The sequence below is a fragment of the Leiobunum rupestre genome, chromosome 8 (genome assembly GCF_980474605.1).
Source record: "Leiobunum rupestre chromosome 8, qqLeiRupe1.1.hap1, whole genome shotgun sequence".
Classification (NCBI taxonomy): Eukaryota; Metazoa; Arthropoda; class Arachnida; order Opiliones; family Sclerosomatidae; genus Leiobunum; species Leiobunum rupestre.
Genome location: NC_143391.1, coordinates 57,643,191 through 57,669,173, shown reverse-complemented (window position 1 = coordinate 57,669,173; position 25,983 = coordinate 57,643,191). Strand labels below are relative to the sequence as shown.

The 25,983-nt window shown below is 37.6% G+C and overlaps 1 protein-coding gene across 1 annotated transcript in view; it reads right to left on the bottom strand.

Moving 5' to 3' along the window:
• Positions 1-21,889, bottom strand: part of LOC149933782 (uncharacterized) — a 72,988-nt gene extending 51,099 nt beyond the window's left edge. The window contains exons 1-5 of the mRNA XM_090157421.1: positions 21,705-21,889; positions 15,569-15,760; positions 14,609-14,723; positions 11,549-11,829; positions 5,903-6,129 (exon numbers count right to left, since the gene is read on the bottom strand). Of these exons, the coding sequence (XP_090013547.1) occupies positions 5,903-6,129; positions 11,549-11,829; positions 14,609-14,723; positions 15,569-15,760; positions 21,705-21,889 (1,000 nt within the window). The remainder of the gene's footprint in view (positions 1-5,902; positions 6,130-11,548; positions 11,830-14,608; positions 14,724-15,568; positions 15,761-21,704) is intronic.
• Between the last annotated feature and the right edge of the window lie 4,094 nt (positions 21,890-25,983).

The window sequence follows — 25,983 nt, the reverse complement described above, 5'->3', positions numbered from 1 at the left end:
TTTTGGGCATTCCTACGAAAAGAAAAATATAGCTAAGTCAAGGCACCACGATACGTCTATATCAGCTAGCGACTTTTATTACCATTATTTCTGATGGCCAGGCTATATTGTGACAAGCCCTTCAGTCGCTCGAGCCAACAGTTACCTACACTAACTAATACCGTTACAGGGCGACGCAAGTGGCCATGTAAGGCATGCCTTGATTTGGAACTATGTTTTCTTCTACAAGTCGTAAGTTGGTTTTCCAAGGAGGATTTTATAAATTATACCGCGCGGAAACTTTACCCTTATTCTCCTAGGTGTAGCCACGTGGTGCTAATGTATTAGCTCAACACCCACGAACCTAGGATTTTAGGCTTAGCTTAATTTATTTATTATGGAGAAAAGAACTGCGTTAGTTTTCGAGTGTTTGACGTTGATATTTTAGATTCAACCATGTTTTTCGAAAAAATTATTTTTCAATTATGGAGGTTGAAACCGCCTTGGACGCGGTATATCTCTGCCGAAACCTCACACGCTTACCCCTATATCCCGTCTCCCTAAACAATTTCCAAATCATTATAACCCGTCAGAATATTTATCTTTGTTTTATTATATTTTTTATATGAAGGATCCGATTTTTGGTAACCTCGATAACTTCACTTTCCTCGGAATTCATGGATTTTGCTATCGCTCAAGAACCTCGAAAGGCGCATTTATACAAAATAAATTCGGCAAATATGGTTCTCATTTTTACAGAGGTAAAGGCTATGACAGATAGCGCAGGTGCAGTCGTTCGTTTTATCAATTAGATAATTTACCCCCTGCATGGGCACTTGCGTTGCTCTTTAATCTCAACAAATATTTAATGCTAGGGGTAACCACTTTAACTAGCGGGAAGAGTTTTCATCAAGTGCCACAAGCTTGGATCAAATGCGGCTCCTCTTGCTGCAAGTCGAAAGTGCTGACCCCATTAGTAAATACTTCTTAAAACAATTTCAATTTGGAAAATGGTAAATTAGCGATTAATTATAACGAGAGAGTGATCAAGTTATTAACAAAACAAACGTCACTTTTAATCTTCCAAAACTATAAATCTAGCAATTTTTAAAAAATTATTTGTTGACTATTTGAAAAATATTTAATTGTTTGAATTTTTACTTTTCGTAAATTTCTAAATTCGTAATTTAAAAAACCCAATAGATAATTATCTCAATTTTTATCATTTCTTTATTTAGGAAATTGCTCATTTGCTTTATTAGTTATTTGATAAAATACTTCGTTAACTAGTACAATAATTAGTAAGTAATAAATATCTTCAATTATAATTCAGTATTTTAGTAATTAATACTGTCCTTAAGAAGAAAACTATTTAGGTCCTTAATAAGAACGTTATTAATGTACATAATAAAAAAGATATGAATTTCCTTAATAAAAAAGTGATGATTGTCCTTAATTAATTAATTATGTCCTTAATAAGTAAATTACTGATGTCCATCGGCATTGTGTTACTCTCAATTTTTGTCAAAGTCATCCCTCTTATCTGGATGTCGCAGCCGTACCAACAAATAGTCGTCTACCAGGACCTTAATGAACATCGAGATGTAAAGGAAAATATTACCTTAAATTCAGAAAAGTTGTTTAATATTAACAATCTATGTTTACTTGATTTTACCACGTTCGTTGTTTCGCGGAGGAAATTATGTCAATATGTAACATTTAAAAAATAATTATGCGTTGTCTAGAGCAATTTAGATAATTAATATGCAATTAGCGTATTCAAAAGTGTTACATTGGAATAAAAAGAAATGCTTACACTATACAGGGTGTTTCAAAAATGTATGCAAAAATTGTAGGGGGTGAGTTGAGAAATATGCCTCTGTTTTCCCCATTTCCCTACGATGAGTTAAAAGAGCGCCAAATAGCTTCATAGTGTGGCCTACAAGCCCCTGGAAGAAGGCTTCTCTTAATTTTAGGTAACTTCAATTGAATTGGTAAATTTCAGAAAACTCGAAGCATTTTGGTGCGTTTTAGAAATCTACCAAAACAAATTGCTATTTATGATAAAATAAATTATTAAGAATAGATAATAATTAATTAATTAATCCTTATTAATAAAGAAAGATAAAGTCATTTTCTTTTGGCCGATACTAAATGGTGCTACAAAAATGGGTAAGTTGAGCGTTTTCCTTAAATGATGATCTTATGTAATTAGGATTTAGATATATTATCCCTTTTAATTATGGACTAATCTACTTTTTCGCGTATTTTATAATCCTTCTCACAGTCCATAAGTGGTCTCTTCTAACTTAACTTTTCGTATACAGGGTCTTTTTTTTTGCTCGGAAAAGTGTTTTTTTTTCAAAAACTATTTATAGTACCGATTTCAAATTTGGAAGGTCAATTCTCTATACCGGGGGACATCAGTTTGAGAAATTTGAGCGTTTTCGGTAATGTTTTTCACCAATTTTGAAAAATTATTTTTCGACCACTAGGTGCGAGATAAAAAATTTCTATTATAAAGTTGTAGGCCGTCATCGAAAACCCTTAAAAATTGTTCACTCGACGAAAAACAATTTATTTATCAGTGAAAATTCGAGCTTGAAAAATTTACAAGTTGGTGAAGCCAAATTACGATTGTTTGAAACGATAATTGAAACCGAATTACCTAATCCAGTTGAAACTTTGGTTAAAAAAACGACCGGATTTAAAAAACACGAAGCTATAGGTCAATCCTAAACATGCATTGGGTATTTAAAGGAAAACTTTGGGAGATTATTATCAGTGTTTGATAATATTTCGAACAATGCCTCGTTATTCAGTAGCTGAGCGTACCGAGATAGTTGCCATTTACTATGGAGAAGCAGCGCAAAACCTTAGAAGAGTGACTGAAATCTTCGCAGAAAGACATCCAAATGGAGCACCATCTGTAAATACAGTAAGACGAGCAATTCACGATTTCAATCAATTTGGTAACTTGCAACCTAGGTTTCGCGGATTGGGTCAACCGGATTTAGACTTCGAGAACAATGTACTCGCGTACTTTGTGGCATATCCTCGTCGCAGTTGCGCTAACGCCGCTGCTGATTTGGGTTGTTCTGCAAATCGTGTGTGGAAAATTCTTCGTAAGAATCGCTATCACCCATACAGAGCTACGCTCCACCAAGGACTAATTGACGGAGACCATCAAAGACGTTATGAATTTAGCAACTGGTTACTAAATGCTGTCCAAGAAGATAGACAATTTTTGCGCCATGTTTTGTTCTCCGACGAAGCGTCATTTTCTAGAGATGGGCCCTTTAATCATCAAAACAGCCATCTTTGGTCTGACATCAACCCACATTGGGGTTTTGAATATCATCACCAGGTTCAATTTGAACGGGTCAATGTTTGGGTTGGACTTGTTGGAAACCGTTTGATTGGTCCCTTTTTCCTGCCGACGAACCTCAACGGCCAAAGGTATTTACATTTTCTACAGAACGAACTGAGTGACGCAATCGACGACCTTCCATTGGCTGAAAGACGTCAGTTGTGGTTTCAGCAAGATGGCGCCCCTCCGCATTTTTCCCGGCCAGTAACTGAGCACCTCAGCAACGAGTTTCCTGAAAGGTGGATAGGGAGAAATGGTCCAGTGCATTGGCCAGCAAGGTCACCTGACCTAACACCGCTGGATTATTTTCTCTGGGGATTCGTTAAAGCAAAGGTATACGCCACGCCCATTGACACTAGGGAGGAACTCATTAGACGAATAATCAGTGCTTGCCGAGACGTCACACCAGAAATGGTAGAGAAAGCGTTTGAGAACTTAATTGTCCGCGCACAAACCTGTGTTGCAGCCAATGGTGATATTATTGAAAATGTTTTGTAAGAATTTATGTGAATAAAATATCTGCATTTAAAAACCAAACGTGTACATTTTTTCAAGTGTGAAAACTCTACTACGTTTGTATTAGACTTGTTCCCTTTTCAATTATCGTTTCAAACAATCGTAATTTGGCTTCACCAACTTGTAAATTTTTCAAGATCGAATTTTCACTGATAAATAAGTTGTTTTTCGTCGAGTGAACAATTTTTAAGGGTTTTCGATGACGGCCTACAACTTTATAATAGAATTTTTTTATCTCGCACCTAGTGGTCGAAAAATAATTTTTCAAAATTGGTGAAAAACATTACCGAAAACGCTCAAATTTCTCAAACTGATGTCCCCCGGTATAGAGAATTGACCTTCCAAATTTGAAATCGGTACTATAAATAGTTTTTGAAAAAAAACACTTTTCCGAGCAAAAAAAAAGACCCTGTATACTATTCTCCACCACATTCCCCCCTTTTCGGCTTTCCGTTGCTATGCAACGCGTTTTGAAATTTTTAATGTTTAGGCTTAGTTTCTCTTTTCGATATAGCAGTCGCCAGCCAGATTTCCCGCACGGTACTGATGAGTTCCAAATAGAACGACACCGGTCTACCGTTGGAATTTCTGGCTATTTTATTTAGTTTTTTACTCGAAGATCTATTTGATCCGAGATTCGCTCGAAGACCTATCGGTACGAGTTATTAGTAAGTTTTTTAATTTCTTCAAATTTGTTTAGGATTTAGATATATTATCCCCTTTAATTATGGACTAATCTACTTTTTCGCGTATTTTATCAACCTTCTCACAGTCCATAGGTGGTCTCTTCTAACTTAACTTATCATAGAACAAGATGCTACTGGGTGAAAACTCGCAACAACTCCTTCTGCGTTGAGTTTGCAAGTTCTCTCCCCACTGGTTTAAGGGGTTTTCCCCCGAGATCTTCGGTTTCCCCTTCCATAAAACTTGTTGAGGTTAACGGTAATAGATAGTGTAGGGAGCTAATGGCTCGAACGCGTGGCATGCAGGGCTTGCCACCACCCTCCTACGCATTGTAACCCGGCCACCTGAATTAATGGCTTCAAAAGTGACTTGACGACTTAGCCCTAAGGTGGTGCCTTGGGTATTAGCCTAGCCTAGCTGACTTTTAACCACCATAGTAGACTCTTCCTCCTAGAACTCTTGAATTTACCCCTTTGGTAAAAAAAACAGTGGCTCAGCACTGGTATTGGTAGATAGAGAGAACTAATACCAATCGAATGACGCTTGAATTTAATTAATATCGAGTGCCGTTGAAGATAATTCGTCGATTCCCGGGAACACATACGCTGTAATTTCCAATCGGCGGCGAAATATCCCCGTTTTTTTAAAACAACGGCGGCTCAGCACTGGCATAGGTAGATAGAGAGAACTAATACCAAAAGTAGCAAAAGACCCAAAAGTGTGTCAGCTGTACCTTCGCGTATATTAAAATTTCTAGTGAGACCTAGTCACACTATAGACTACATAACCTACTAGTTGGAATAGTACTAGCAACATTATATTTAGTCTATAGTCTGGCGCGATTTTCTTTCTTCGATTTACTCGCCCGTAGATATACGTTCTAAAACGCCTCACTCGGCGGCGCTGGAGTACCTCGATTTTGATGACGCATTTTCCGACACCAACCTTTTTTACTTTGCGACAAACTGTCATTAACTCCTATACCGTTCTGACACACTTAATTAAAGTTATATCGAGTGCCATTCAAGAGAATTCGACGATTCCAGGGGACTTATACGGAGCTATATATTATACGGACCTAAAGGTTCCACTGTAATAATAACCACCTCCACCGCATGCACCAGAAGCGGAAATAACAGCCTCTTTGCTCTATACTAGAGGAAGAGTCTAAAACCTCCATATTAACTCGGTAATAACCCCGTAACCACTCGTAAACGCTCGACTGTAATCAGCCCATAATAATTTTGAAAACAATATAATAACCCCGTAATCACTTCATAGCCTTTAGTCGATTACGTAATCGGTGTGCATAAATTTTTGAAATGGTAAAAACATCATAATGTCCTCAGTTACCTTCAAAGTCTTCTTCCGCAACCGTCTCTGAGACTGCTCCGACCTGGTCAGAACTCGGTGAATTCTCCGGTAGTAGTAACTCCGCGATTTCGGCGTGTCCTTTGGATTTCACGTAGTCCAGGGCGGTCATGGAATCGACGTCTTGGCACTCTCGATCCGCGCCATTGTCCAGAAGGAAGGACACCAAAGGAGCACTGCCGGATAAGGCGGCCAGCATCAATGGCGTTCTGAAAATTGAGCTCTTGTCAAATGATATCGTATACCTTCTTCAAAACGTGAACGGGGAAACTTGTAGGAGATTAGATTGTATATAACTACTTCTTAACTTATACACGTTCCTCCTACATGTTTCCAAAAGGGTCCATAACCTGTCTAATAAAATGAATATACATGAATTCCGTTACCTAACGGAAATTCCAGAAGGTTAAAATCTGAGGTGCACAAATTTGCGAAGTTTAGTATAAGCGGATCTTAACCTTTAAAATAGCTATATCGAACTGACAAAATATTTAACTCGAAAATATACTGAAATATTATAATAATAAAACTACTACCAACATGGCGATGTTTACATTAAAAATTGTGATCGATCTTCTAAATTGGAAACTACGGTACCACTAGGCTAAATAATGGCCCGAGTATTAAGGGGGGTATAAAGTAGGAAAATCTGTGGTGGATTGCCGAACGTTTTTGCTCACAACGTAAACTATGAGAAAACTCCTATCGTAGTATAGACACCGGAATGCAGATTTGGTGGAATGTGAAATGTAGATTGGAAACGAAATTACTGTTTCGACAAATACTCTCCCCCACAAATTTTCAAAAACCTTTATGTTATATTTAAATTTATTTTTCATTTTAGTGTTTTTAAAATTTCCGGCTATTTATTTATTTATTTATTTATTTATTTATTTATCATACTAAATACAAGACCACGAAGCCACAGTAGGCTTATATGTGATCAGACACGGATGATATACTTGGAAGAACACATTGAAAATATAACACAAAAAAACTAGAATATATAATATAGATAATCGGTGATCACAGTAAATTTTTAATTTTAAGCTAAATGAGGGAGAGAACATGGACTATCACATTGGGAAAGTGAATCTTGAATCCACAATGAGACCGCCTTTCGGAATGAGACTTTAGAAGGAGATTTCAAAATCTCTAGTGGAAGAGCGTTCCAGTCATTTATTACTCGACCTGAAAAGTGCCGTTGACGTATTGTTTTTTTTACAAGTGGTTTAAATAATTTTGCCTGATGACCCCGAGTAAGCGTGTTAGTGGAAGAATCAAAAAGTTCAAAAAATGTATCGTGAGTCGGCGCCTTTAGAACACGTTGATAGAGAACAAACAAATAGACAAGATCGTTAACACGATGACGGGTCACAGGGTCCAAAATGCCGAGGGTTTTATTTCGTTGAATTGGTGAAGATTTGTTGAGACCACGAGTAAGTTTCGTAAAACGATTCTGCGCTTTAGTCAGGGTGATTTTGTCACCCACTAGAGCGGGAGACCACACAACCGACGCAAAGTCAATATTCGGTAGAAGTAGAGAACAATAGATGGTTCGTGTTAGAGTATTTGAGCGGAAGTAAAAGTTGCGGCGCGTCAAGCCGGTAATCGAGTTCATTCGTTTACTGATGGTTTGAGTGTGAGAGGAATATAATAAACGTTCATCAGTGATAACTCCAAGATCACGAATTTCGGTAAAACACTCAATAGAAGATCCACGGAGCGTATAGGATTGCCGAGGGTTGTTACTTCCAAGGTGGAGAATCATACTTTTAGACGGATTAAAAGCCATACCAAGATTGGAAGCCCAAACGTTAACACTATCAAGGTCGTCTTGTAGATTGATACAATCGTTGTCTGTAAGAAGAGGGTATCCCAGCTTCGTGATGGAAGGTCATTGATGATGACCGAAAACAGGAGAGGACCAAGTACAGTCCCTTGAGGTACTCCGCTTAGGGGACAATGGGCATCGGAAGAAGCACCTTTGAGAAACACCGTTAGTGAACGGCCGACTATTAAGTCTCGAATCCAATTCAGAGCTAACTCAGTTATTCCAGCAGACTCTAACGCGGCGAGTAAACCATCGTGAGGTATCGTGTCAAAAGCTTTGCTGAGATCAAGAAAGACTACATCGACAGCTTTACCAGAATCTAGCCATTTGGTCCAATCATTAGTAGCCGCGAGGAGGTTACTTGAACAGGATTTACCAGGAAGGAATCCATGTTGAGATTTGGAAAAAAAATCTATTTCATTGAGGAAAGCTTCAATCTGTGGTTTCGCTATTCGTTCGGCTGTACGCGAAATTTTGCTAGTTTGGGCGATACCACGAAAGTTTCCCGGTTCAGTACGACTACCAGACTTATGTATTGGAGTAAGATACGAAACCTTCCACGAAACCGGAATTGTCCCAGTATTGAAGCTGTGAGTGAAGATGCGATACAAAGGATCAGTGAGGAAACCAGCGAGTGATTTCAGAAGGTAAGGGTGAAGCCCATCAGGTCCTGCTGCTTGGTTAACATTTAGTTTTTGAAGGAGTTTGTAAATTTCATTAAGGTCGCATTGGAATACCGAGAGCTTAGGTCGATCTGGATTCGTCGGAGGCGTAACGTTAATATTCGGCTGATTACTTGACACTTCGGCAAAGTGAGAAACTAGAGTCTGAACAATTGCATTAAGTTCAGTGGTTAACACACCATCGCCAGTTTTCATTTCGCCAATTGTAAATTTGGTTTTGCGCATTTTATTGACATGGCTGTAGAAGGCCTTCGGATTAGAAGAAATTTGTTTAGCGAGGGTATACTCTAATTTCCTTTTAACTTTCCTCAACGCATTGGTAAGACCATTTCGAGCTTGTTTGTACTTTTCAAAGGCAGCATCCACAACGTCAGAATTAGCACCCCGCCTTTTAAGTCGTACAAAATTAGTCTATTGTTGGCGTTTGAACGCGCTAGGTTTCGAAAGTCGGACGGTCGTATGTTGAGTGGGAGATACACCTAAGCGGCGAAGTGGCACGAAGAGTGAGATTCCTGTATTTAGAATATGCATGAATTTATTCCATAAGACGTCAATGTTATTTGATCGAAGAATTTGACACCATTGCACACCATTCAAGAAATTGACAAAGTTTTCGTAATCGCCTTTAAAGAAATCTCTACAGATCCTCCGTATGGGAGGATTCACATCAATTAAAACGGATGCCTTGAATACTATGACACTGTGGTCGCTGTTTCCAATAGGGGGAAGATGTAAAGGATCAAAGGCAAGGTCAGGATCATTATTTAAAACCAAGTCAAGAATGTTGGAAGCATTAGAGGCACGGAACCGAGTCGGTGTCAATATAATTTGGTGTAAATTCATGGAAGAAAGCGTATCCACAAAATTACGCGCTGCAGCCGATGCACCAACAGAAGGACTAAATAGTAGCCAGTCAATATGCGGATAATTGAGGTCACCAAGGATGAGTAGGTTGATATTTTAAGAGTCACTGTAATTGGTCACAGCTGTAATAAGTTCGAGCGTTTCACTGTGGTTATTGTAGGTGGGGGAACGGTAAATGACGCAAACTAGTAGGGATTGCGACGCGGTAGCAAGGTGTTCTAGACCAAGAGTTGATGACCAAGAGTTGATGACCACAACTCGGAGACGTTATTTGAAATAAGAGTTAACACGCGACATTGAATAAGATTCGATACGTAGAGTGCGACACCACCTCTTTTCAGTGGGGGAGTGCGATCACGTCGGTAAAGAGATGGGTCTATCAGTGATAACTCACTATCCAAAACATCTCGGGTCAACCACGTTTCTGTTAAAGCGACGAGGTTCACATTAAATTGAGAACAGACCTGCTGAAGTTCAGAGAGTTTATAAGCAGCGAGACCAGCAATGTTAGTTAAAAGTGATGAAATATAATTTAATTGTCGAGGAACAAAAATTGGAGCACACGGATTTAATGTTGGAGTTGAGAGATTGATCTTGTTAACAGAGGGCGAATGACCGAAAGGTGGAACTAGAGCCGGTGATGTTAGATGTTTTTTGGAGAAGTAGGAAAGGTTGTAGTAGAAGATGGTGAATCACGATGGCGATAAAATTCCGTTCGAAGGTGAACCACTCCGTCACGAATAATCAAATTCTTTTCTCCCTTGGTTAATCGATTACGTAGTTCTTCAACGGCTTTCAAATGTTTGGTCTGTTGGAGCTTGGTTCGGTCAATCGAGCAGGAGAGTGAAGTCTCGGAGTTCGATGTTCGGAACGTTTTCATACAAGAAAGGAATTTATATTTCAAGGATAATGAAGGGAAGATTAATCTGGTGAGACGAGGAACGGATCTTTGTTGTCCAAGACGTTCGACCAAAATGGAGGATAATTCCGAATGGAGGAAACCAATATCCGATAACACACCACGGACATTGGATATATCAATGTCGGGAGATGACTCAGGGAGATTTCGAAGAATAGCGTTAAATTGCATGCGTTGAACATCTTCTCGTTCCTTAAGAGTCACCTCAATTCGAGTATCCAAATCAGTATCAGCAAAGGAGGGATTCGAATAAGATTGTTCGAGTCGTTTTAGATTTGACGATAGAGTGGCGATAGAGTCATCAGTATGTTTCATAGATGTCTGAATGTTTGAGCAATTAGCGTGAATTGTGGAAAATTCATCATGTAACTTCTGATTGAGATCCAAAAATTCTTTCTTGACATCTAAAATTTCCTGACCTTGGTAGGCAATGTCAGTTGAAAAAGTTATCGATAATTTCTTGGTGGTCCTTTAGCATTACGGAATCGTCTTGGCGTTGAGAAATCAAGGAATAAATTTTCAATTCGAGAGTTTTAAGTCGAGCCTCCATTGATCCACAACGCGAAATATGGGAGCAACTGCAACCAACACAACTTTCTTGGTTTTCAGTAGTAGGAGGGACGATGATAACGCTTGAGGAAATATTTAAAGAATCGTCAGATGAAGGCCGTAAAGTATGTATATCATCAAGGTTGTCTGATTTATTAGATTTCGAGGTTTTCGTCGTTTTCAAGTTCAGCTTAGTAGTTGCGGAATTAACACCTTCAATCTTTGATATGTCTTTAAAACGAGAAGATCGTAGATTCGAAGTAATAAGGTTCGTTTGAGACAACTTGCACGCCATAGTTGCTTTGTCAATACAACGGCTACTCCGCTAACCCTAATACATATATATATAAATTTTGCTAAGCCTAACTCTTAATAACAGAAAATTCAAAAACGAAATTGAAAAACGGCGCGAGAAAAATTTCATGCGACTGCGCGTGATGATACTTTTAAAGCTATCTATTTAAACCTATCTATTTCTAAAAAATTAACTCTAGTTGAAAATAATGATGTCAGATGTTTCTTTAAACACTTGATTTGTGGTAGTTTAATAGATAACTTTATCCTTCCTTTAAAGGGCCACAGATTAATTCGAAAAATTCGGCCCAAATTTCAAGAACCTCATCTTCTTTCGTACATAGTGCTAGTAAATCAAACCAATCATAGCCTCGAATATTTCTAGCCATATCCATACATGGAAAACTATTTAAAATCCAACAATTTCGTGGCCCTTTAACGCCTAGCACTCGAAAAGAAGACATAATCAAAGACAATTCAATTACCTGTGCTCTCTGTCCTTGGCATTGATTCGCGCTCCCATTTGCAACAGCTTCCTGGCGACGCCCATTTGCTTCCCGGTGGCTGCCAGGTGGAGCGGAGTGACGCCGTCGTTGTTTGTCACGTTGCAATCGACGTCTTGTTGGAGAAGTGACAAGGCTATGTCGTTGAGTCGTTTCAGCAAGGCACAATGCAACACCGTATTGCCGTCCTCGTCTTTGATGTTCAAGTCCGAACCACAACGTAACAGAGAACTGACGCATCCGTAGTGTTGCCCTTCGACCGCCTGTAATGTCATTCAAAGAAAAGGAACTTGAGCAGTCTTAACATAATCACTCCTGTCACTCTCATTAAAAAAAATTACTTCCATAAAATATCTGTTCAAATATTGGGTATTCCCATCTCCACGCGTTACTGTTCCGGGAATTACTATTTCTATCCGTTACCGTAATAATAATAATTAAATATCACTTGAGGCCCCCAAACACCCTTATTCGAATAAGACCTCAATGCCAATTGATAAAGCAGTGTGAACATGGCTTTTGTTGCATGCTAGTAAAATATAATGTGGGATCGATTAAGTTGGCCCCCTCTTTTCTTCCTTTTAAAAATAATGGGTGGCTATATTAACTATAGCCCCCTTAATCTACAAATTAAATGATCACCAAAACTGAATTACGTCGTTAATCCAAAGTAATGCTACAACCATTTGGCAAACGCGACGCCAACAGAAGCAGTTAATCATAATTATATTGGTTTGGACCAGTTGGATTAACAGAAAACTGAAAGTTTGAGAGTGAGGGGGCTATACCACCAGTCTTATACTGTATATAGGCGCCGAAAAAAGGGAAATTACATTGAAACATATTTTTAAATTATTGCAACACTATTTCTAATGAATGTGATTAAATAATATAGTATATGAAAGGTGAATCATTAGCAAGAATTAAATTCACACAATTTCTAAAATAACCTTTGAACTGTGATACTTCACTACGACGTGAAAGCAAAGTAAAGCGACGATCATATTTGGGTAAATAAAAATTCCTAACTGAAAATGTGACCAATCGGATTTTTAGAAATCTAAAGATTAAAATAATAGATTCATGATAGCCCCCGATTCTGTTTAAAGGCATTATTAATTAACTTGCTGAGATTATCGGTATTAGTAAGGGTAGGGTTCTGTCAGGTGGCTTGCGACCCTACTACGCCATACGACCCGGCCACCGATAGTAAGGCAATAGAAGTAGTCAGATGACTTGAACCTATGGTGGTGCATAGGGTATTAGCCTAACTAATTATTCTTCAACAAGACTAAATGTGGCAAAGAAATTTATTAATCGTAAACGTATTTTTGACGTTAGTGATAAATTCATTAATTTAACATTTCGTTGCAATGCGAGAGCATTAAGGGTAGAGTAATTTGATCACCCTTTTTCTAATACTTTCAATTGCGATCGAATGCTTTCGTTATGCGACGAAATGCGAAAGCCAATGATGGGACAGCCCCACTGTCAATTATCAACAACAAAAACTAACAATGGAATTCGACGCCATTACGAAGAAATTAAACTAGAATGCTTAGTAATGCGACAACATAAATTTCGAATACGAAATTTTAGTGTAGAAAGTTAATTACTTTATATTGAGGGTCTTGGTTAACAATAGCCGTTTATTGTAATTAAGATCTATTTAAATGCGATGGCATTGCGAAACTATAAGATTACCTAAATTTCGAATGTGCCCAAAATTTCCATAGCGACTTTTTAGAGTATAAGATAATGATGTAAACAAGAGAAGGTCAATTTGACGATGCCCTCTGTTGTAATTAAGACCGCAAATATCCTATTTTCGAAAGCGATGTCAATGCGGAGCAATACGACACACAAAACTTGAAACGGGATATTTTAATTTATTTATAAATAATTAAACAAGCAGTGAATATTTTTATTTTGATCACCGTACTCGAAACAATGCGGAGCAATGCGACAGCCTAGTTACAAAGATATTTATTTAAACTAGTGGTGTGGCTAGGTTAACGATAGCCTCGCATTGTCGTCACATTGAATTTGCTATGTCTACGACCGATGTTGGATTGAAACGGTGTGTTGCGTGTTGGAGGACAGCTAAAGTATGCCGACCTATCGGAAGGTACCAGGCGTCCAATCCTGCTACCGAGGCATCATAAAATTACCAAGATTCTAATTCAATTAAGAAGCTCATGTCCAATATCTCCACGCTGGAGCGCAATTGTTGCAAAATATTTTAGAATTACAGTATTGAACATCCGAGGACAAGGTGCAATCATACATCAGATTCGGAGATGTGTTACTTACACTAGATAGCGAGCGTCTACGGTAAATCAAATGATGGGCAACTTACTTAAATCAAGAGTTCAGTAGTGTCGCGCCTTTTCGAAAACTCGTGTTGACTATTTACACTGCGCGTTCCGTATTATATTTTTATTAACTAGCATGTAACTATTAGCCATGTTTACCTGCATTATCAAATGGCTACAAACAGCTTTCGGTCATATGTGTGAATGGAGATATGGAGAATGGAATCGCTTAAACGTGGATTAAGGCGCGAGTGAAATGATTTCTTCAGTCAAATAAATTAACATATATCTCGTTAACTTAAATGTCACATTTGAAAGAAAGGGTGTCGTATAACGTGGCATTATATTGATTGTGTTTCCGCGTTGATAGTTGAAAGTGGGGGGCTATCATTAAGTTAGCACCCTCCTTTGATTTAATTATTCCAACTTAACAGATATGTGGCAAATCATTTTCTTGGTCTCGCATATTGTCGCATTCGATCGCAAATGGATTTTTTCAATTTATAGAGAGGGGGCTTACTTAATGAACCCGGTTCGAAGAAATGCGACCAAAAGGAATATCCATTCCCGATCATTCCCAAACTCAAAATTATATTTTCAAATTAATTCACTAAAGGAAAATAATATACAATCTGATTCCATTTCATTGCCCTAGTATTCTTTATATCGTAGATTTAAATAAATCTAATTTAGTTCAATGCCCTTAATTAAGTAATTTGAAACGTACTTTAAATAGAACAGTTTTTCCTCTATTATCCGTCAACGAAAGATCCGGAGACAAAGAAAGCAAATAGTTCGTAATGTTCTCGAGTCCCCGAGCAACTGACAAATGCAACGGTGTCCTGCAAAATAAAATGTCTATATCGGATCCACTTGATTTCTGTATAAAATTCAGCTAAATAATTCCACCCGTTGTGCCCCCCGGTATGCTCCTCCGCTTTAATAAAATCAAATAATACTGCAATCTCATTGGTTCTTAAAAATTACGTTTTCCGACGCGATTAACGCTGCTGCGAGGACGCAAAAAAATAAGACCGCCTCCTTTTTCTACCCTCCCCCCCCCCCCCTTAGCGTGAAGGGGTTAGGGCCTCAACGTGTCCGTCGATCGTCTCGACATATTCATTCTCCCTGAGAATAAATAAATACATTCTTGTTTACAGTATGACTTAAAACGGTCATATATTTTTTTTTAATTTTATAACTATAGGTCTAAATTAGGGTTGCCGATCATGACAAATTGGAACCGGAACCGAACCAAAAAATAGTAGGAACCGAACCGAACCGAGAACCGAAACAAAAATTGGGAGAAAACTGTAAAGCTATTTTCGCTTATTTCCACATATTTGGAAGTAACATAGAACACGCGGCGAAATAAAAACCAATAGTTTGGACAAAACAAATTAAGTGATTTCTAAATAAAACGGTTTTTCCCTCCAAATGAGACAATAGACATAATAGTCCTTGTCACTTGTCACTGTTGTCAGTGGTTTATTTATTCTTCTTCGCGGCTTTTTCAAAAGTAATAGTATTCGAAAAGTATTCGGTTCGGTTCTCCTTCGGTTCTTCCGGTTCTAAACGGCAACACTAGTCTAAATTGAATATATGCGCCGAACAGATTTTTCGTTATAACCTAATTAATGAAGTAAAAGATTACATCGTTTATTGATTATATTAACTTTTGGCTTACCTTAGTTCGTGATCTTGACTATTGACGCTGATGGCTTTGCTCCCAGTCGTGAGATTTCTTACTTTCTCTTCGTTTCCTGCCCAACAGGATTTATGCAGTTTCGTGAACTTCTCGGGTTGAGATTTCTTTAAATCCACAGAATACCCACACGCTTCTAAAGGAATCTCGGATTTTGAAGTGGAACCGAACGCGCTAGGAAGATAATTAACATGGATGTAATTAATAGCTTTTTCGCCATACCCTCACCGTAAAGAAAACTAGTCGTGTCCGTTGTCACCTAACAGGGAAAGTGCCCTAATCAAAATTGCGGACGGAGTTTCAAATTTTGCGGTAGTATTGGCTAATAGTACGATTATTAGCGTATGTGCCCGAAATTTCGTAACTGTAAGCTTGTGTCATGGACATTTGAGTATATAATTCCCTAATGTGCTGGGAATATCTAGAAAGTAATTTACCGGAAAAATGCCCATCCTGTGTGTCCCAGAGTTTCGAACTTTATACAGGGTGTTTCAGTTAAATCTGTCCGAATTTACAGGCGTGTTCTTTGGGTAACAAGGAGTGAAAAAGGTCCGAAGAAACGTTTTCCTAAATTGAACCGTATCCGAGTAATTGGCCGTCAAAAATCGGCCTCCAGCACGTCGAAAAACGCGCAATGTGCAGTTTCTATTATTTCTTGGACCAAATAGCTTCCTTTCGCTAAGCATTGGTTTCTTAAATTTGTCTATAAAAAAACTAGTATAAAAAGTGCATTATTAAAATGAAAGGGGTAAAATAACATTGTAAGTGTAGAAATACGTTTAAACAATAACAAGGTGTTTCTAAGTGACGACGCCTTTTAAAAAAAATTATGGAATTTCGTTTTTTTATTCTTCTAATGCCATAAGTAAGTACAAATTTAACACATTGTGAGGCGTTTTACAACGTATATAGCTCATCTCCGTGTTTTCCCCGAATGAAATGAAATTTTAATGTGCTCCGAAACAACCCTTTTTACAGTGTCAACTAGTTGGTACACAGCCTGTTACTTAGATATACATATTTACATATCACAGTAGTGAAATCAGATATATTATAACCTGAATTTATATAAAACTTGAGTCTGATAAAATATCAAAGATTTAACTAGGTTAGGTACAATTGGTTGTTAAATTTAGAAATTTTCACAAACATTTGCAATGCTTTGATTTCAGATATTTTACAGTTATACAAATCTATTTCATTGGAGGGGTGTTTGCAGTTATTTGTATTCTATTAATAGGATTCAGAGTACTCTTTTCAGTTTTAAACATTTTTATAGTTCTAGTATTGTGCTGAGGAACAGATATATTTAGTTTTGAAATTAACTTTTCACTGGGTATTACATTGTTTAGTAGTTTATAAAGAAAAATTAGTTCAGCCTTTACCGGGGTACTCTCCATTATTCCCATTTGATAATTACCGTTCCTCCCCTTTTTTCTTAGGTTATAATTACCGTGGTACCCACCTCCCCCTTTTTCCCATGTGATAATTACCGTGGTACCCCTCTCCGCTTTTCCCATGTGATAATTACTGTGGTACCCTTCTCCCCGCAAAAATAACTCAAACTCGCAGTCGTACCAAACCCCCTGTACCCCTTTAAACCCCCTGTATCCAATGGCTAATGCATAAAGGCCACGGGACTAAGGTACGCCGAGAGCGCCACGGGACTTTTAAATCGGAACGACCCCGAAACCCCCCCGCCCCTCCCCGTTTCCGAAACTCACACTCACAGGCCTTCTGAAACTACCCCCCCCCCCCCTTCCGAAATTCGCGGCGAAAAGGGAGAAAATTTCAGGTGTATTGCGTGTTGGGACAAACACGGCCCAACTCTAGGGGCGACAGATTTGGAGAAAATAGATAGTCGAACCACCTCAGTAACGCTGCGAAAGGCAGTCTCGGTTTCCCTCTGTTCCGCGGGTCGCTTTTTCCTCGCCGCCCCGTTTTTGGCTTCATGACAGACTAAGCAAACATTCCTGAAAACTCGGACGTGCAACGACGACCAACGTACCAAGCGCTCCTTATAATATAGATAGATCCTTATAATATAGATAGATAGATATAAAACGAGCTATATAACGTAATATATAACGAGCTATATAACGTAATATATAACGAGCTATATAACGTAATATATAACGAGCTATATAACGTAATATATAACGAGCTATATAACGTAATATATAACGAGCTATATAACGTAATATATAACGAGCTATATAACGTAATATATAACGAGCTATATAACGTAATATATAACGAAATATGTAACACACTACATAACGTAATAAATAACGTAATACATAACGTAATACATCGCGTAATACATAACGTAATACATCGCGTAATACATAACGTAATACATCACGTAATACATCACGTAATATATCACGTTATACATGTTTCAGGGACGAACGGCACAAATTTACAGGCGTGTCTTTCGGGTAAAAATTAGGAGCGAAAATGGTACGAAGAAACGTTTTCCTAAATTGAACCGTATCCGAGTAATTGGCCGTCAAAAATCGGCCCAAAAACGTTGAAAAACGCGCAACTGTCCAGTTTCTATTATTCCTTGGACCCAATTGTTTCCTTTCACTAAGCATTTGGTTTCTTATCTTTTTCAATAAACAACAAAACTAGTATCAAAAGCGCGTTATTAAAATGAAAGATAATTGCTACGGATAGAAATACGTTCGAACAATAACCAAGTGTTTTCTTAGTGACAACGCCTATTAAAAGAGGTAATTAATGAATTTCGTTTTTTATTCTTCTAATTCCATAAATAAGTTCCAATTTAACACCTAATGAGGTGTTTTGGAACGTATCTAGCTCATCTCCGTGTTTTCCCCGAATGCTAGTACACTGAATGTAGTTGGCTTCTGTAACTATTAATTACACAAGCCAACTAAATTCAATGACTAGGCCGGTTGTGGATCACTATTAAATGACACCATTAATTACTAATTAATGGTCTCACAAAAGAATGTTTTTAGTGTACAGGTTTAGTCTACATTACAACACATGTTCTAATATTTTTTGAAATTAAAATTTCGTATCTTAAACCTGCTATGCTATGGCGTACTTAACGAATGCCGATATACCGATATACCTCTTACGTATGGATTCGCTCAGGGAAATGCGGTGAAAGCGCGGCGCTTGTATCAGGAGCACTTTCCTCAAAGACAGCTTCCAATCGGCAAATGTTCACGGTGGTTGACAGATGCTTAAGAGAAACTGGAAAAATACAAGCCAAGGGACCTGCTACTGCAGAAGGAGACGTTCTAAAGGACGTGGAGGAACAAGTATTTACTATCTTCGAGGATGATCCTCCGACAAGTACGAGTCAACCATGTACCTGTCTGGCGTATCCTTCGACGACACCAGTACCACCCATTCCATTTACAAAAGGTACAATCTTTAAATGAGGCCGATTATCCAAGACGAGTCTAATTTCGTCAGTGGTTTCACTTTCAGGAGTAGACTAACGATATCAATAGCTTAAGGACGTTCCTAGTTCCAGTGACGGAATCTTCAATTTACATAATCGTTATGAGTGGCAGTAAGAAAATCCGCCCTCGACTACCGTTAGGTCATATCAAGTGCAGTTTAGTCTCAACGTCTGGTGCGGAATTGTTGGCGACCATTAATTGGACCTTATTTTATACCACCAAGACTAACTGGTGATGCGTACTTAACGTTTCTACAAGACACTTTACCAGAGCTACTTAAAGACGTAGCGCTAGCAGTAAGACAACGAATGTGGCTTATGAACGACGGAGGACCCCATCATTTAAGCCTTCGGGTCAGAGCTCATCTTGATGCCGAGTTTCCCCAGCGGCGGATAGGTCGAGGTGGAACTGTTGCATGGCCAGCTAGATCACCTGATTTGAACCCATGTGATTTCTATCTTTGGGGCCATATCAATTAGGACTTGGCATAAAAGACTGAAGTTCAAGACGTTGAAGACTTACGTCAACGCATAATTGACGCCTGCGACACAATCCGAAACATGCCAGAAATGTTTCGTCGTGTTCGATAATCTTTCCGAAGACGCATCCAAGCTTGCTTCAGGAGCAGAGTAACTACGTCAATTGGTTAAGTACGCTCTTAGGATCTGTTTAGGCTAATGGGGATCATTTCGAACAACTTTTGTAAATACAATGATCAATGTAATGTTGTAAGGTACATGTAACTTCTAAGAAACCAGAAAACAATTAAATTAATTTTTTATTGTGTTTATTGGTAATTTAAATCATCTTGTAATTATTTTAAATCGTAGCGATACCATACTTCCAGATGCGACCGCTTAATAAGCTTTTGCTAGTTGAAATTTTTTCTTATCTCATAATGCTTTTTTACTATCTAAAAAAATTTGTCCCCCTCCACTCAAAAAAGTAGAACTGGACGTGTAAAAATGCGGGAGGGATGTAAAACCGCGGGGCTGACTGCCAACTTCCGCCAAGCTCCCGAAGTTTTAGTACTTTGGACCATTTGAAAAATTGGTACACAAGACTGAAGTCCGCCATATTGACGACCTACGACGACGCATAATTGATCGCTGTGAAACTATTCGCGACCGAAACGGGTCTAGATGACGCAACGGTGCCCAACCGTATGAGGGGTCTACTTACGTCAAGCGTCTGGTAAAGTTTCTAACTTGCTAGCTTCCACAGTGCATTAGATTTGACCTTCGACGAGTAGTTCCGCCCACCGCCACTGTGGAGCGCAACCATAGTTTTAGGTATTACTTTCACGGTAACACAAAAGCAATTTCGGAGCCTAGATTTAATTATTTATTCTCTGACTTGACAAAAGCTATGTCATAGGAGCTACTTCGCAAAAGTGTGTCGCCGCCGCACAATCAAGCCTCTTTTCGGTCGTGAATCCACACAATACTTAGAGATTGTAAAAAAGCCGAGAAGCCATGGTGACAATATTGCTTGAAAACAGTTTACATTGGGAGTTTATATAATTTTTACTGGTCCAAACTGACACTCAAAGCGACTTAAAGGGGCTGGAAAGTAGGGTTTTGAAATCGTCCAGTGACGTTGTATCTCCAAAAAAATCCGGACCCTGCTTTATTTTCTTAATTCCCCGCTTGAGGAATTTGGCTCTGACGGAGATGTTTTGAAAATAGTGAGGAGCGACCCGCGAGAGAGAGACTGGTGAGAGGTATTCATACGCGAACCTTCGTGGACGTGGTTTTGGTTCTAGTATTTTCATATTTATTTAATTACAATGAACGAGTTTAATTCAAATAAAAAACGGAAACGTGATGATATGAAAATATCTCTTGTTGGTGAATTAGATAAATGGGAAAAGGCAAAAGAACTGTGGTTGAGTTCTAAGGTTTTATGAAAATGCTCCAGTGAAACCAAGGCCCTTAGAGATTGGCTTCTATTCATCATTTCATCTAGCGTTTTTTACAAAATTCGATGAAACTCGCAAATAATAATTAAAAAATTACGAACACACTACTACTAAAAGATCTTATCGCTCTAATGAATTTTTCGTTAAACATTTGTTGTTCACTAAACTAAATCTCATTATAGATTAACGAATTTTTATAAATTCCTACGAGCTCAGCTAACCCTAACCAAGACCACGCTGGATTTCATCATACACAAATCCCAACATAGCGGTGCCTGTTTACGTCTTCGCGAACTTGAGTAAAAGTAGTTCTACGCGCCAAATTTCGTTAATGACGTCACGGATGACGTTTTTCAAAACCCCACTTTCCAGCCTCTTTAATATGGGTTTTAGGGTTTACAGTAATCATGGTTTAAATGGCCACCAGAACACGCGCAGGAAGAGAAGGACCTACCGGATATTCGACCCAAATATTTCAAATTATTCTGTGGACCAATAAATGTTTGTCGATGCAGGGGGTACAGCTAATGCAATTGAGTTTGGTCGGGTTTAATATAATGAGATACGGGAGAGTAGGAGCTGATAAAATTTCATCCAGATTTCTCAAGTTCCGGTGTGACCCTTAAACTGACCAGCCAACCATGGCCCCAATATGCCTTGATGCACCAAAACGTGACAATATATTTCTATTACATAGAACAGCGTAAGGATCGCACTTTTCATAAATACTTGAATTATTAACCAAGCTTACCTATCCAAATGATTATCTGGTTGGCCGGAAACAATAGTGGAAACATTTCCTAAACCCAAATCTTCAATACTATCATGATTACTGGATTTTCGTCGAAATTTAAAGCCCTTTTTTGGTTTTTGAACACTGTCATTATCAGAGCTGGTTGCCTTGGATCTGTTAATAATTTTCTTTAATGCTTTCATGATAACACTCCTCAAAAAATTGTAATAACCGGTGATATAACAACGCACATGATGCTGTACAGTTTGTTTATTATCAACATCAAACTGTTGTCATGGTAACCACTATTTACACCTAAGAACGAGAAGCATCGCAAAAATAGTAACAATGGTTTGATGATTAAGTGGATTAAAGTTATAAAGTTTCATAAGTTGTGCGATTTAATCATGATCCTAATTATTCTTGTATACTTCGTGCATCTGCAATAATTAAAAAGGAAACCACGAGATTAATTTTAAGAGGTGTCTAAGGCTTTTGACCGACACCATAATATAACTGTTTAAATAGCTAGAGCGACTGGCCTTTAATCTTGGAAAAATGTTAGAGAGGTTAAGCCAGCACTAGAAAACGTGTAGAGGGAACTTGTAAAAGGTGCAGGCCTACAAGTTCCCCTACACGTTTTCGGGTAGTGGCTTAACCTGTCTATTCTTAAACTTGCAAGAGTATTGTACGGATGGGAATTTCAGTTTTTGTCAGTCAATTTTTGACACTTGGAATAGGCTGAATAGAAGTCCCACTCTTGGAGTCGGGGTATTTCCAACTCAAGCTATCTATATGTGGGTTACGGAACTATATTCTTACTCTGCTTTAGTTGGTTCCATCGTTAAGTGAATATCACTAGACGATAATATTGCAACGCGGCCAGCTGTTTAAAGAAATTAAAAGTCGCTTGATGACTTGGGCGTAGCTGATTGTTATATCTCGAGGGCGAGGTTTCAGATCTGATATTCTTCAGCCACTCACGAAACCGAATTCACAACTCCCTCGGCAACCCATGCTTGCTTGAATGCTTCACGCCTTAAAGGGGCTCCAAAGTTCGGTGGCAAATTGTGTGAAAAGTCAGTAAAGTGCGAAATTTACGGTTGACTCTGCCCGCCTCTGCCAAAGCCGAGTGAGGGGCTGGGGGGAATGAAATGCATGCTCAATTTTCTTGTTTTTGCCACCGAACTTTGGAGCCCCTTTAATGCGCTACCTAAACGTAGCAACAGTTCCCAATTCTCATTACCCCAAATAGGATTTCAACCATTGAAATCTCATAATATTTTTTAAATGCCTGGTTTTGAAAGTAATGTATCGAAATATACCAATCTGTACACAGTTCTTATGTAAGGCAGTTGTAATTTATGTTACAGCTAATAAGCGCTTCAATAAAACATCTTCAAGGAAGTGCCCAGAAGTAATATTTCCAAGAGCCAGGACCTGCAATATACTGTTTATTTGGCGCTTGTTTAAATAAATGGAAACTTTTCACTTGTTAACAGAATTTCGTGTTTTTGCTAAGCCTAAATATGTCAAAATATTACTTGGTGGTTAAAAGTACAGGTGAAAAGTTTCCATTATGCCAACAAGCACTAATACACTATATAAACAGTATATTGCAGATCCTTGCTCTCGGAAACATATTACTTCTTGGCGATTTCCTTGGAGATTTTTCATTGAAGGGCCTATTAGCTTTATTTCAAGATTAAATAACGCTCTTTGCGCGAATAAAGAAACTTGAAAATGGTGATGTGGTGAACTCCACGCACGCGGGTTGTCATACTTCCGCCACGGTTGACCTGAAAGCATGCACTGTTAACTTTGAAGTGTGTGATGTGTAAATTCAAAAAAAAGGAAGAAAAGTAAAAAGAAATAAAATAAAAATAATGTGCTAAACTTCTATCACTATTTAACTAATCACCGTTAATGGAAAAAGTAAACAATTATGAAGGTACTCTAATTGTTTAATAAAATCTTTATTCTTTATCAAACTCATAAGAGTGTCATGATTTGTATAGAATTAAGAACATATCGAAAATACTCTTTAGCTTATAATTTTAAAGCACAGGGAATCTAAAAAACTTGATAATTAAAAAAAGGTGGTTATATTCGAGCATTTAAATTTATATTTCAATTGCAACCATCTATCATGTCTATAACATGAAAAGGTGTAGGTTGAAGAAGAAAGACCCTGCAACTCTTGGCCATTCTTATAATGGAAGTCACTCTCCCTACTTTTTAAGTGGTAAAAGAAAATATTCAAGTAACCGCACATGCAATCTCAATTTGCTAGCATGTTGAAACAGTAGGTTAATAAGAATGACACCAACAATTCTAGCTGCACAACAGATTTTAACCTGAAAGTTATTGCTAGATCCTTGTTAGTAGGAAACTATGACATGCAGTGAGGAGAACATCATACATATGAAATTATTGTTTGCAGATTACATGGGTCCAATGTAACAATGTCCTTGGCAGGGAAATATTACTATCTATAAATTTGTGAATAAGGGTATCCCATATACTTTACTACCTTCACTATTTAAGAAATAAAGTTAAGAAATTATTTTCAGATATTTCAATAGCGGAAGTCTTTAGTGAGTTTTTGGAAATAGCTTTTCATAACATTCTCTATCATCGAGATATTTATCCATCTGCAGCATTTGAAAGGAGAAGGAAGTACAAAATTTCAGTTCAGGTAAAATCCACTAAGATATATGACCTTAATTTAGTCTATGTACGTATTGCCAAATAATGTAAAAGGGTTACAACTATTGGGACTAGTAATTACGATATTATTTATAGTCATATTCAGCTAAGCGAATACCCAAGGCACCACTTTAGGACCAACCCTTACCAAAATTAAGTTGGATTTCAGTTTGTATTTAGTTTGTATACACATTATTAGTTGATATTGAGTTGGTATTAAGTAGGCTCAAGTTGTCAGCATATTTCAAGTTACTATTAAAGGGGTAATAAGTTGTTATTCAGTTGTTAGGAAAATACTGCTTTTGCTAAGTTTATAATTAGTTGGTTTTTAGTAGTCAGGAAATTACATAATATTTTTAAGTTGCTTTTAAGTAGTTAAATGTAAATGTTGATTCTGGTTTAGTTGGAAATAAGTTGATAAATAAAGAGGATTTAAGTTATTTTTAAGTAGGCATTTGTCCCAAATACAAACTGAAAACCAAGTTGAAATACAAGTTGTCCTAAGTGGTTTTTAGCCAACTTATTTTTTGGTAAGGGAATTAAGTCATCTAGCTACTTTAAATGTTATTATACCAGGTGGCTGGGTTATATTGTGTAGGAGGGTGATTGCAAGCCCTTCATATGCCACGCGAGCCAACAGCTGCCTACACATACTATTACCATTAACCTCAGGTTTTTATGGAAAAGGGGAACTGAAGAATTGGAGGTAAATCTCCTTTAAACATACTTACCAAGTGAACTTGCAAACTCAATGTAGAAGGAGGTATCTTAAATTTTAATCCAATATTAACTGTGATTGTGCTCCGATGTTTAACAGCTGGCGCAAAAAGATACTATACTCTGATCTTAGTGAAACACAAATTGACACTAAGCCATTTATTTCTAACAAACCAGGTTTTATACACGCCTATGTGCACAAATGTTTTAATTTTTTTCAAAAAGTATGTTACAGAATTACACCAAAAAATATACATAAATTACTAATTGTTTTTTGTTTTTTTTTTCATTTTTGGAGAAATCTAGTGTAAGTTATTGTGTTAGAACAAAACACTGAACAAACAATTTTGAGTATACTCACTCAGCCCTTAGTATGCTTTCCATCTAAAAAAGATGCTATTTAATTGTACTTTTTTTATGATGATTACCCTACCAAAAAATAAGTGGTGTAGGAAATACTATACCAACTTAAAACCAACTTACAAATAATATGTAAATTTCTGACCACTAAAAACCAACTAATTACCAACTTAAAGAAAAAAGTATTTTCCCATCAACTTAATAACAACTTATTACCCCTTTAACTAGTTTATTGAAATATTCTGACCACTTGAGCCTACTTAAAACCAACTTAATGTCAACTAAAATGTGTATACCAACTAAATACCAACTAAAATCCAACTTATTTTTTGGTAAGGGTTAGCTGCTCAATGAAGCTTGGGCATGAAGAAACTTACATCAACAATGAATCAATACTGTTTCAAATTAATAATAAAAATTTACTTTCATCGAATAATAACTGCCCTTACCAAAAAATAGGTTGTCTAGGAACTACTTAAAGTTGGTTTTAAGTTTTTATTTGAGACAAATA